We start from the raw sequence: 12,782 nt of genomic DNA, 5'->3' as shown, positions 1-12,782 counted from the left end.
CGACCGGACACCTGCCCTACCTGACCCGACCCCCACACATCTCACATGCGGCCCTGCCACCCATCCCTCGAGATCGGCAGCTTTCGAACCGCAATGGCCGCAATGGGCATTACACCGGAAATGTTTCCTTGAGTGACGCATGACCGCATGATGCACACGGCGGCGCCGCCGCACACAGTCGCCCAACTGCCCAGCTGCACCTCCCCAGCCATTTCTGCTCTCCCTACTAGAGCACAAGACCGTGCCAAACACACAGCGTGTAACCCGCACGTTCTTGAGCCACCACCGCCTACAGCCACCACCAGCAACACCACAATGCGGCCGCCGCCTGCCACCACATCAACGGCCCCGTTTGCATACAGCAAACTGCGAGGGGGCGCGCGTCACAAGGCAGGGCAGCGCAAGCGCACAGCAGGCAAACACCTAGCACGGCGGGCAGCTGCGCACACTCTCCCGATGCAGCTCGACCAGCGCCTACAAGACCCGGCTGTTTGTATACCACACACGCACTCACACACACACACACACACTTCGCTTTATTGCTTTAAACACACAAACACACACACGCACACGCGCACACACAAGCCTCGATTGCCCATGCATGCACGCGGGCGGGCGCGGGCGCGCGCGGCAATGCATACATGCCATCGGGGCGCCCTGTCCCCAGCTACTCCGCTACAGCCACGGCCGGTGCCGCTGACTACCTGTGACTGCGACAAGATGCAGCCCGTTTGTTGTGTTCGTGGTTGATATTTTTGTCATTGTCCACCTCTCTTGTTGTGACCTGCCCTGCCTACGCACCAACTCTGCCGGCAAAAGAGCGGCACTAGCCGAATAAGACACTCATTGCATTACTGCAAGCCAGCAAATAAGCAAAGCCAACGTGCCAACGTGTCCTGCAACACCCGCCGCAATCTGCATCAGCTGCGGAGTCCGTGCCATTCCATCGCCGCCGCACGAGCCACAGAAGACCGCATCCTAATCTGAAGAGTTCGTAATGCGCCGGCAAGCCTCCATTTTATGCTTGAGGCAAGAAATACTATAGTGCCTGGTCAATAGCAATTGAAGCAAATAAATGCGGCTTTGGTACGTCGTTTGACTCCAAAATTTCTAGGCAGAAGCCGTATGGTCCTCTCATGTCTTGATAATCGCCGCACAGTCGGCATTGTGATCATAACCATTATCATCCAAAAACCTAAGGCAACCGCGGCACGAACGCCGGCGCTGACACGCTCAGATGCTTGGCGCTGCCGCTCCCACTGCTACTGCCACGCGCGCCGCCGCCGGCGCCGCCGCCGCCGCCGACAGCCGCATCACCCGCCGCCTCCCCCGCCACCACCGCGCCGTGTGCGCGGAGCGCTCCGCTCGCCGCGCCCGCGCCCGCGCCACTCCCGCCTCCAGCCGCCGCCGGCGCCGGCGCCGCCGCCGCCGCCGGATACGCCACGGTCGCAGCCGGCGGCCCGGCGGCGCCGCCTGGCGCGCCCGCAGCCCCGCCATCCTCTCCATGCCCCGCCCCTAAAAGCGCAAACACACCCTCTCCAGCGCCGCGCGCGCCACCGCCGCCGCCGCCCCCATACGCGCCGCCGCTCGCCGCCGCCGCCGCCGCCGCCGCCGCTGCCGTCGCCGCCGCCTGCGCGGCCCAGGCCTCCCGGCCAGCTGCCGCCAGCTTCGCGATGCGCGCCGCGGGTTCGTGGATTCCGTTCAGCTCCAGGATTGCGACTGCGCTGACTCGCTTCTTGAAGCCGTACACCCGCCCCAGGTGCTTGCGACTGAGTGTGAACACGAGCGGCACGCCCTGCTCCTGACACCTGCGGTGGGGTAGGTGTGTTGTGTTGGGTTCGGAACTGTGTGGGGATCTGAGTTGGGCTCTCTAGCTGTTTGCAGTATATGGTACATGGGCGCTGTCCGTGCGGGCACGAGCATCCGGCGGCTAAAAGGCTCCACACCGCATGTCAAGCACCCAATTCCTGCTGCATTTACCCTCGCCCCTGCCCCTGTGGGCTTTCGCCGTGCTGCCACTACCAAACCTGCAACTCCCCGCCCGGCGGGCTCCTGAATGACATCTAGGACCTCGGCGGATGCAGCAGCCCGCCCCCGTCCTCCCCCGCCCCTCCCCTCCTTCCCCTCCCCTCCCCTCCCTCCCTCTCCCCTCCTTCCCTCGCCCCTCCCTCCCCCAAACCCCCGCCCCTCCCTCTCCCCACTTGCCCCCTCCACCGCCGCCTCACATGTCCATGATGGCTGCCAGCGTAGAGTCCAGCCCGCCCTCCGCCGCAACCTCCTCCATGTCCGGCGCCACCACCACACAGCGGCTGCGGCGGGTGCGCACCGCCTTGTGCACCTCGCGCAGACCCAACACGTACCAGCGGTGGGCGGCAGCCTGCGCATGGGAGCGAAGTTACAATCATGATTTGCCAAGGAAGTGGTCAGACTGCGCGGGGGCGCGTTACATTCATGCTTAATTGAGAAGAAGCGGAGTTGCCGCTATGGGCGCAAGGAGGGGTGGGGGCAGCCGTCCACGGAGGACGGAGGGCAACAACAACGAATCGGAAGGGATACCGCGTGTGTGCGCGTGCAAGTGTGTGCGTGTGTGTATGTGGTGCCCCCTCCCTTCCAAGCTTCTCCTCCCCTTTCCTCCAATCCACCCGCCGCCGCACCTTGATGGCGTTCTTGGCCATGGCCCGCTCCTGGAACCCGCGGATCCGAGTCAGCGTGTCCAAAACCAGTTCGTCCAATTCTGGATCCAAAACCTGGCAGCACAACCGATGCAGCGGCCCGCAGCCGCCGCGCCCACCGCCGCCGCCGACTGCGCCGCCCTGAAGGGCCCGGATGCCGCCGCCGCGTGCCGTGGCTAGGCGACCCGAGCCGCCACCCTGCTGCTCCTCCCCCTCGCCGCCGCCGTCGCCGCCGTCGCCGCCGTCGCCGTCACTTTCATCGCCTCGACCGCCCAAGCCCGTGTAGTAGCCGTTCACGTCCTCCTCTTGCTCGCGCGCCCCTCGTAAGCCCGGCCGGCCCGTAGCGTCGCGCGCGCCAGCCCCGCTGTCGCCACCGCCGCCGTTTCCACTGCTGGCGGCCGCGCCGGCGGCGGCGGCGGCGCCGCTGCCGCCGGCTTCCGCCGCCGCCGCCGGCATGGCTGCGCGGAGTAGCTGCTTGGCAGCTCGCGCCAGGTGGCGGCGGCTGGCGAGGTGCTGCGAGAAGGTGAACTCGGCGTTGCAGGTGACGCCACACAGCGCGCAGGACAGGGCGACGGGGCCCGCGGCGGCGCCGTCCGTGAAGGAGGTGGCGGTGGTGGAGGTGGTGATGGCGGTGGTGGTGGAGTCGGAGTGGGTGGGTGCCGGCGTTCCGGGCGTGGTGGTGCTGGTGCTGGTGCTGGTGGTGCTGGTCCTGCCGTCGGCGCCGGGGTGCGGCGGCGGCACCGGCAGCGGCAGCAGTGGCGGTAGTGGCGGCGGATCTATGCCCCTGGGCAGCCGGGCGAGGGGGCGGCAGGCGAGGGCAAGAGAAGGGATGGCAGAGAGGTTCAGCGGGGAAGCAGGAGGTTCAGCGGGGAAGCAGGAGGTTCAGCGGGGAAGCAGGAGGTTCAGCGGGGAAGCAGGAGGTTCAGCGGGGAAGCAGGAGGTTCAGCGGGGAAGCAGGAGGTTCAGCGGGGAAGCAGGAGGTTCAGCGGGGAAGCAGGAGGTTCAGCGGGGAAGCAGGAGGTTCAGAGGGGAAGCAGGAGGTTCAGAGGGGAAGCAGGAGGTTCAGCGGGGAAGCAGGAGGTTCAGCGGGGAAGCAGGAGGTTCAGCGGGGAAGCAGGAGGTTCAGAGGGGAAGCAGGAGGTTCAGAGGGGAAGCAGGAGGTTCAGCGGGGAAGCAGGAGGTTCAGAGGGGAAGCAGGAGGTTCAGAGGGGAAGCAGGAGGTTCAGCGGGGAAGCAGGAGGTTCAGCGGGGAAGCAGGAGGTTCAGCGGGGAAGCAGGAGGTTCAGCGGGGAAGCAGGAGGTTCAGCGGGGAAGCAGGAGGTTCAGCGGGGAAGCAGGAGGTTCAGCGGGGAAGCAGGAGGTTCAGCGGGGAAGCAGGAGGTTCAGCGGGGAAGCAGGAGGTTCAGAGGGGAAGCAGGAGGTTCAGAGGGGAAGCAGGAGGTTCAGCGGGGAAGCAGGAGGTTCAGCGGGGAAGCAGGAGGTTCAGCGGGGAAGCAGGAGGTTCAGAGGGGAAGCAGGAGGTTCAGAGGGGAAGCAGGAGGTTCAGCGGGGAAGCAGGAGGTTCAGAGGGGAAGCAGGAGGTTCAGAGGGGAAGCAGGAGGTTCAGCGGGGAAGCAGGAGGTTCAGAGGGGAAGCAGGAGGTTCAGCGGGGAAGCAGGAGGTTCAGCGGGGAAGCAGGAGGTTCAGAGGGGAAGCAGGAGGTTCAGCGGGGAAGCAGGAGGTTCAGCGGGGAAGCAGGAGGTTCAGCGGGGAAGCAGGAGGTTCAGCGGGGAAGCAGGAGGTTCAGAGGGGAAGCAGGAGGTTCAGAGGGGAAGCAGGAGGTTCAGCGGGGAAGCAGGAGGTTCAGCGGGGAAGCAGGAGGTTCAGCGGGGAAGCAGGAGGTTCAGAGGGGAAGCAGGAGGTTCAGAGGGGAAGCAGGAGGTTCAGCGGGGAAGCAGGAGGTTCAGAGGGGAAGCAGGAGGTTCAGAGGGGAAGCAGGAGGTTCAGCGGGGAAGCAGGAGGTTCAGAGGGGAAGCAGGAGGTTCAGCGGGGAAGCAGGAGGTTCAGAGGGGAAGGCGGATGACGCGACGGGACGGCCGGCCAGCCCGCCAGCCCGGCAGCCCGGGAGTCACATTGTGCACGCACCGCGCGCACATGCTTGCACATGCCTGTCCGGCGAAACACACACGCCCCTGTGGCCCCTATCCCCTCCACCCTTTGAGCCCCTCAGCTCACGGCCCAACCCAACACTACGCCGCCCCGCCCCGCCCCGCCCCGCCCCTTTCCCCCGCCCCAACTCACAGGGCCTTGCATCGCACCAGGTGCTTGCGGCTGCTCACGTGCTGCTCGTACGTCCAGCGGCTGTTGCAGTGCACGCCGCACGCCTCACAGCGGAACTCGGGAGGCAGCAGCGGTTGCTGCTGCGGCGGTTGGCCTGCCGGCGGTTGGGCTGCCGGTTGCTGCTGGTCGTTGGAGGCGGTTGGCGGTTGGGGTGGCGGCTCGCCGTCAACCGGCGCTTGCGCCGTCGTGCCGTGAGCAGATGGAGCCGGCCCGGTGGCAGCAGCGCCAGAGGTGGCGGCGCCGGTGGCAGCGGCGGCGGCGTCAGCCGCAGCAGCAGCGGCCCGGGCGCCTCGCAGCTTGTCCACGTAAGACGCCGGCGGCGGCGGCGGCAGTGCCGGCGGCGGCGGCGGCGGAGTTCGCCGGTCACCAGGCCGCGCCGCTAGCGCCGCGGGTGCTGCCGTTGCAGCCAGCTGCGACGGCAGCTGGTGTGCTGCCCCGCCCGCCAGCGGACGAGCCCAGGCGCTGACGCGCGGCGGCGACGTGTGTTTTCGCTCCGCCGCCGCGCCGCCGCCTGCACCGGCACCGGCACCTGCAGCGGCAGCGGCACCTGCAGGCGCGGCTCTGGCGCCGGCGGGACCGCCGAGTACGCCGCCACGCGTGAGCAGCTGCACGGCCGCTGCCGCGGGCGCCGTTGAGCCGCCCGCGGCGCTGCTGCCGTTGCTATTGGTGTTGTTGCTGCTGGTGTTGGCGTTTGAGTTTGTAGTGGTGCTGCGGGCTCCGTCCCGTGCCGGCGGCAGCGGCGGCAGGGCAGGCAGCGGCGGCAGGGCAGCTGCCGCTGCCGCTGCCGCTGGCCTAGCCTTGCCGGCGCCGGCCGAAGAGCGGAGCAGCAGCTGCGAGGGCGTGGAGGTAGTGGGGGACTCGCCGCGCGGAGCTGTGTGCTGTTGCTGAGCTTGCTGCTGCGGGTACCCCTGTTGCTGCTGTTGCTGCTGCTGCTGCCGCTGCTGCTGTTGCTGCAGTTCCTGCTGATGTTGTTGCTGCCGCCGCTTTCCGCGCTGCTGCGGCTGTGGCGGCGGCGGCTGCGGCGACGGCGGCTGAGGTGACTGCGCCGCCGGCATAGCTCGGCTAATAATCTTGATGCCGCCGCCGCCGCCGCCGCCGCCAGTGGCGCCGCCAGTGGCGCCGCCAGTGGCTGTGGCTCCCACCGACGCCGCGCCAACAGCCGCCGCCGCCGCCGCTCTTCTTGACGCCGTAGCCACCGCATGGGCCACAGATACCGGCCCCACGGCCGCCGCCGCCGCTCCTGCGCTGCCGGCGCCCGCCGCCGCCGCGCCGCCGCCAACGCCGTACATGGCCTGGATCTGGTTCTGATGCTGCTGGATCAAGATGTGCTGCTGCCGGAACAGATCCGCGATCTTGGGCGCTGACGTGGCAGCCATCCAGTTGGCCAGCACATCCACCTGCGCGCCGCCGCCACCGCCGCCGCCACCCGGAGGGCCGCCGCCGTACAGCCCGCCACCAACGCCTGCCGTACCGACGCCGTACATGCTGCCGTACTCGTCCTCGTCGCTGTCATCGTCGCCGTCGGCGGGCGGCGCCATGAGCGATTGAAGCCAGGGGCTGGCGGCGGCGACCGGCAGTAGCAGCGACTGCTGCTGCTGCTGTTTCGGCTGTAGCCCTGCGTTGGAGGCGCTCTGCCTCATCAGTTTTTGGGCAGTAGCCGCCGCCGCCGCCGTCGCCGCCGCCGTCGCCGCGGTTGCCGCGCCTGATGGCGCGGTTGCGTTGGCGGCGGCGATGATCGCCGCGAGCGGCGGCTCGGAGCCGGTCTGGCGCTTGTGGTGCTCGAGCAGCAGCGACGCCGCCGCCGTCGCCGCCTCCGGCGTCAGACCTCCGTCATCGTCGTCGTCATCCCCAGCCCTTGCGGCTGTAGCAGCAGCTGCGGCGGCTGTAGCAGCTGCGGCGGCTGTAGCGGCGGGGGCCCGCGCGGATGCTGGCGTGTGCGGCAGGAAGGGGTGGGAGGCTGCGACGCCCCAGATCCCGGGTCCGGCGGCGACGCCGGCGGGCGTGGGCGTGAAGAGCGGCAGTGCGGCTGCGGTGCCAAGGCCGGTGGTGACGCGCGACTGCCACTTTGATAACACGTCCGTCCAGCCGCCAGCGCCTGCACAGGGGGCGCACACACGTACGAGGCAGCGGTGAGCGAGGCACGTGCGCGTGTGCAAAGTGTAAGTGTGTGCGTGTGCGTATGTGTGTGTATGTGTGTGTGTGTGTGTGTGTGTGTGTGTGTGTGTGTGTGTGTGTGTGTGTGCTGCACGCAATGCAGCGGTGGGACACAACGGACCCAGGCCGTCATCGTCCTCAGGTGTCCGAAACAGTCGGGATAACAAATCGGCCCAGAATAGATGAAATGGGCCGCAGAATGCAAAATCTTAAGGGAACTTCACGCCTCCGTTCCCAGCGTCTCACCAAAGTGCCCCGCATCCGTCCATTCCTCCTCCTCGTCCTCCTCGTCGTCTGCGGCTGCGCCGCCGGCGCCGCCGCCGCCGCCGCCGCCACCCAGCCAGGCCGGGGTGACAAAGGCGTTGTTGGCGGGCGCCGCGCCGCCGGCCCCAAACAGGCCCGCCGCCGGCCGCGGCGCCGCCAGCGGCTGCGACTTCTTCGTCTGCAGCCCGGCCGGCTGTTGCAAGTTCGACGTGCGTGCTGTCGTTGTCACCGTCGCGGCGGCGGCGGCGGCGGCGGCGGCGGCGGCCACCGCAGTGCTTGGCGCGGTCTTGGCGGCACCACCGCCCGCGGAAGACACAGCCGCCGCTGCATCGGCCTTGGCACCAACCGCGCGGCCGGCGGCCGCTACGCCGAAGAGGGAAGAGGACGCCGCCGCCGGCCGCCCCGGACCGACGTCGTCATCCTCATCCTCATCTGAGTCGTCACTGCCCGCCACGAGCCACGCAGGAACGGCAGGCTTGGCGGCGGCAGGTGCTGCTGTCGCCGCTGGCGCGGTGGGCGCGGTGGGCGCGGTGGCAGGTGCAGGCTTGGGAGCTGCTGTGACCGGTCGGGGCCCCGCGGCTGCGCCAAAGAGGGACAAACTGGTACCGCCCGCACCGCCGCTGCGATCGTCCTCCTCCTCATCCGAATCGCTGCCGGCAAGCCAGTCCGGAACCGCGGCCTTGGCGGCGGCGGGCGCGCCCGCGCTGCCTGCCGCCGCCCTAGCCGCCGCCGGCCTTGCCGCTGCTGCTGCTGCCGTGGATGCGCCCAGCGTGCTGCTTGTCCCGCCGGCGTCGCCGCCCGCTGCAAAGCTGTGCAGCGTCACGGCGGGCGCACCCACCATCGGCAGAGCCGACAGCAGCTTCAGCGCCGGCAGCGTTGCAGAACCGCCGCCGCCGGCGCCGCCGCCGCTCTCGGCCCCACTCTCGCCGCCGCTGCCGGCGCCGCTGTTGCCGCCGCTGCCGCCGTGGCGGGGCGGGGACATGGGCGGGCTGGTCTCGAAGTCGTACAGCTTGCGGGGCAGCCGCAGCACGTCGGCCCAGCGGCGCAGCACGTCTTGGAACTCGGAGCCCATGGCTGTTTGGAGGAAGGGGTGCGGGGAGGAGGTGGAGGAGGAGGTGGTGGTGGTTGATGATGAGGGCGGAAGTTAGGTTCCGATTGAAGTACGAGAAGGTACACATTAGTTCCAGTACCGTATTGACTGGCCTATTGATTCGCAAACAGGCGGCGGGCCTGATCAACTGGAGTCAGCAGCGAGCTCGCGCGTCCATTGACGGATTAGACGACCCAGCGCTTCCAGCTCGCGCAACGGCGCCGCACCGCGCCGCGCCGCACCGCGCCGCGCCGCACCTGTGTAGTCGTCATCGTCCGAGTCAGAACCATCCGCTTCGCTGTCGCTGTCCCCCTCGCCGCCCTTGCCCCCCGCGCCCGCCTCGCCGCCGCCGCCCGCCGCCTCCTGCTGCAGCCCCAGACCGGGCGGCGGCGGCGGCAGGGGGTCCACAGGCGCCGCCGCCTCCAGCTCCGCCTCCGTCGGCTCCGGCTGGCGATGGACCTGGGTGCAACGCACGTTTGCCCGGGCTGGACGTTAGCTGTTGTAAGTGTTTTGGCTTATGGCTGTGGCGTACGCCTTGGGCACACGCAACAGTACAGCGTGTACACACGGACTGTGGGAACAGCAACGTCGCCAGGCCGTTGCTGACACAGCTCTCGTCGTCCACAAGAAGCACACGCACGGGTGTTTTTTTTCCCTTTTCACTGTACAACACACACACGCATTCACACACGCACATAAACATATATACACGCACGCACACGCATCCTTCCCTCTAACACGGACAACCAAATGCGTTTCTTCCCCCTTAAAACACAGTTACACACACACACACACACACACACGCACACGGCGGGCTTTCGTTTTCTTTTTAACACACACACACACACACACACACACACACACAGTCGCTTTGCTGCATCGCATACACTCTCTTTGCGCTATGTTTTCTTGTGCTCTTTAACACACACACACACACACAGTCACACACACACAACAACAACATATACGGTACACACACAGGGCGGGCGCACCTGCGCGTGCTGCTTCAACTTGGCGACGTACACGGCCCGTTTGCCCCGCGCCGTAGCGTGCAGCTTCACCAGCTGCGGCCGCGCCTTGCACAGCGCCAGCCCTAGCAGCTGAGGGCGCAGCCCCGGCGGCAGCGCGCCGGCGGAGGCAGCGATGGCGCCCACACCGCGAACATCTGTGGCTGCGGCTGAGGGCGTGGTTGTGGCTGGCGCTGCGGCGGAGGTAGTGCTGGCAGTAGCAGTGCTGGCAGTTACAGTGCTAGCAGGGTCAGAAGCAGCGTCGCCGCGCTCCTGCCCCTGCTGTTTACCCTGCTCCGCCGGCTCCTTCTCCTTCTCCTGCGCCGCCTGCGTCTGCGCCTGCTGCCGCTCGCGCTTCAGCTCGGCCGCCAGCGTCTCCACCACAGTCAACACCGCACGATAGGCGGCCAGCGCGCGGCCGTAGCCGGCGGCCGCCTCCGCCAGACCCCGGTTGGCGCGGTTCTGCAGGATGAGGCGCTTGGCACGCGTCAAGGCCTTCTTCGGCCGCGCCGCCACCGTGCCCGCCGCCGTCAGCCGCTGCCGCTTGCCCGGCGCCGGCGGCTCCGCCCCGCCGGCGGCTCCGCCGCCGGCCGCAGCGGCGGCACCGCCCGCAGCTGAAGAGGCGGCGGCGCCGGCGGTCGCCGTGGGCGCGCGCACGACCACACGCAACGAGTTGCTCACCACGACACGCATGCCGCCGGCACCGCCGCCGCCGCCCTTGGCACCACCCCCACCGCCGCCAGCAGGCGCCGCCGCGAACAGGTCTGCAAGTGTCAGCACTCGCCGGCTGGGCCTGACGCCCTGAGCCGCCGCCGCTGTGGTGGCAGCAGCACCACCACTGGCTGCAGCCGGCCGCCCCCGGGCCGCGCCGGCGGCAGCCGCCCTGGCCCCCGTACCAGCACCCGCGCCCACACCGGCCCCTGTGCTCCGCTGCACACGACCATTCGCCGCCACCGTCACCCAAGCCCCGGCGCCGGGCGCAGCCGCCGGCCCCGGACGACCGGCAGGCACCGCCGACACAGTCGCTCGCGCGCCGGCGCCCCAGGCCACCGGTCGGCTGGGGCCCGAGCTCCCGGAAGCATTGGCGCCAGCGGCAGCGGCACCAGCAGCACCCGACCACGGCCCTGGTCCTGGCGCAGGCCCGGCGGCCGTTCCCGCCGCCGGCTGTAGCCTGCGGCCGCCCCGGGCGCCGCCAGGCGCGCCGCCGTCCTGCATGCCGTCAGAGTTTCGCGGCTGTGGCGGCGGCCCCGGCCCGGGACCGTATCCCTCCACGCCCGCTCCGCCTCCTCCGCCTCCTCCGCCGCCGCCGCCAAAAGCCCCCAAATCCGGCATGCCCTGAAGGCCCGGCAGCGGCGCCTGCTGCTGCGTCAGCAGGCCGTGCGCCGCACGCGCCTGCTGCGCCTGCTCCCGCCTCAGCTGTATGTACTTGGCGTCCTCGGAGTTCACGCCACCGTGCGCCGAGCCCACGTGCTGCGCCAGCTGCGCGTAGCTCCCAAAGGCTTTGCCGCAGGCGCGGCACCGCGTCTTGCCGGTCACGGCGTCCCAAGGGCTGCGCCGTGCTTGAGCTAGGAGGCGCTCGGACTCGGAGGGCGGGGCGGAGGAGGCGGCGGCGGCGGCTGTGGGCTGCAGCTGCTGCTGCGGCTGGGACGGCTGCGGCTGCTGCGGGAAGTGGAGAACCTGCCCACTGCCCCACGCACGCGGCTGGGGCTGTTGCGGCTGCAGGTGCGGCTGCTGCGGCTGGTGCCGGGTTGCCCCCGGCAGCGCGTGGGAATGCTGCTGTTGTGGCTGTTGCTGCTCATACTGGTACGCGTACTGCTGCTGTTGTTGCTGCGGTTGCACAAGCGCCTGGCCTGGGCCCTGGCGTGGGCTGAAGGGCCCCGGATGCTGCTGCTGCAGCTGCTGTAGCTGCGGCGGAGGCGCTGCCATCATCAACTGCGGCCCCGGGAGCGGCACCAGCACTGACACAGGCTGCAGCTGTAGCTGCGCAATCGGCATGGGCACAGGCATGGACACAGGCACGGGCATGCCGTAGTTGACTTGTGTGGACACCCCGGCTCCGGATGCGGGGCCGGTGCCGGTGCCGTGGCCGCCCGCCCGCCCGCCGTCTTGCGGTCGAAGCAACACCGCCGCCGGCGGCCTCCCGCCGCCCCACGCCACGCCTCCACCACCACCTCCACCTGCGCCCTGCTCCTGGTGGGACTGGCTATGTTGCTGCAGCTGTTGTTGGTTGTGTTGGGGTTGGTGTTGGTGTTGGGTTTGGTGATGTTGTGAGTGGTGTTGGGATTGGGGTTGCCACGACGGGCCCCTGGGCTGAGGCGACGGCGACGGCAGTTGCTTGGGACGCCACTGCTGCTCTGGCTGCAGCGGAGATCGCCACTGCTCGTCGTGCTGCGGGCGCGGCGACTGCCACTGCTGCTCTTGCTGCTGCGGACGTCGGTACTGGTGGGACTGCTGTTGCTGCTGCTGCTGCTGCTGCTGCTGCTGCTGTTGCTGTTGTTGTTGCTGCAGTTGCTGCCGCGGGCCGCCGCCCTGCACAGCGGCCCCGCCACCGCGAGAGTTTAAGTACCCAGGCCCGGGCGCAGGCGGCCGGCCGCCGTCGTGGCTGCCGCCGCCACCGCCCTGGCCGTACCAGGTGCCTTCGCGACCGCCGCCAGCAGCATAGGCGTGGGAGCCGGTGGGGTGCCGTGCCGCCGCCACTGCTGCCGCTGCGGCGTGCCTCGCCACGGACCCCGGCGGGCTCGTGCGGCCTGCCCAGGCGCCATCGCTTCGGGCACCGCCACCGCTGCCACTGGCATCGCTGCTGCCGGCGGCGTGAGCCCCAGGGCTCCGCTGTTGCGGCGGGGGCGGCGGGGGCGGGCGGGAAGAGGGTCCGGCCCACCCAGCACGACGTGGGCTGGCCTGCTCTGACCGTCGCGGCCGCACCTCGCGCCAGTCCCAGTCTCCTCCTTCTTCCATGTTTTGGCACTGCCTTGTTCAGTGCTCACAAGAGCTCCTGGACACCATAGATTGTGCCAGCGCTGCTGCGCCCGTCACCCACACCTTTGTGCGATGCTGCCGAGCCGGCTGGCATGCGGCCTGGAGGTCAATGGCTAAAGGTTCATTTTCACTGTAGGTTTTGCTCGTGCGCAGAAAGGCTCTGCCAGGCTATTATGCTATCTCGGGCCAGAATTTTGTCTGAGGTTACACAGTGCAGACGCATGTTCATTACAGAGAAGCAAATACAGTCCTAATATATTAGGCTGATGTTTTGAAAACAGAACGGAGGCAGATGCCACG

The 12,782-nt window shown here is 69.0% G+C and overlaps 1 protein-coding gene across 1 annotated transcript; it reads right to left on the bottom strand.

Moving 5' to 3' along the window:
* Window positions 1-97: 97 nt before the first annotated feature.
* Window positions 98-12,711, bottom strand: CHLRE_03g165250v5 (uncharacterized protein). Its single transcript, XM_043060777.1, has 7 exons — window positions 9,492-12,711; window positions 8,757-8,958; window positions 7,392-8,483; window positions 4,953-7,086; window positions 2,655-3,456; window positions 2,226-2,377; window positions 98-1,808 (listed from the first exon to the last, which is right to left on the bottom strand). Exons 1-7 carry the CDS (start codon window positions 12,459-12,461, stop codon window positions 1,196-1,198), a joined length of 7,965 nt encoding a protein of 2,654 aa, XP_042925906.1. The 5' UTR covers window positions 12,462-12,711; the 3' UTR covers window positions 98-1,195.
* Window positions 12,712-12,782: the final 71 nt, after the last annotated feature.

Source organism: Chlamydomonas reinhardtii, chromosome 3 (assembly GCF_000002595.2).
Source record: "Chlamydomonas reinhardtii strain CC-503 cw92 mt+ chromosome 3, whole genome shotgun sequence".
NCBI classification, from domain to species: Eukaryota; Viridiplantae; Chlorophyta; class Chlorophyceae; order Chlamydomonadales; family Chlamydomonadaceae; genus Chlamydomonas; species Chlamydomonas reinhardtii.
This window is presented reverse-complemented; position numbering and strand designations above follow the sequence as displayed.

Coding starts and splice junctions, on each gene's coding strand:
- CHLRE_03g165250v5 (XM_043060777.1), bottom strand. CDS start 12,461: ATGGAAGAAGGAGGAGACTGGGACTGGCGCGAGGTGCGGCCGCGACGG. Junction 2,378..2,654: donor TGGCCAAGAACGCCATCAAG/GTGCGGCGGCGG, acceptor TCCCATGCGCAG/GCTGCCGCCCACCGCTGGTA. Junction 1,809..2,225: donor CTGGCAGCCATCATGGACAT/GTGAGGCGGCGG, acceptor ACCCCACCGCAG/GTGTCAGGAGCAGGGCGTGC.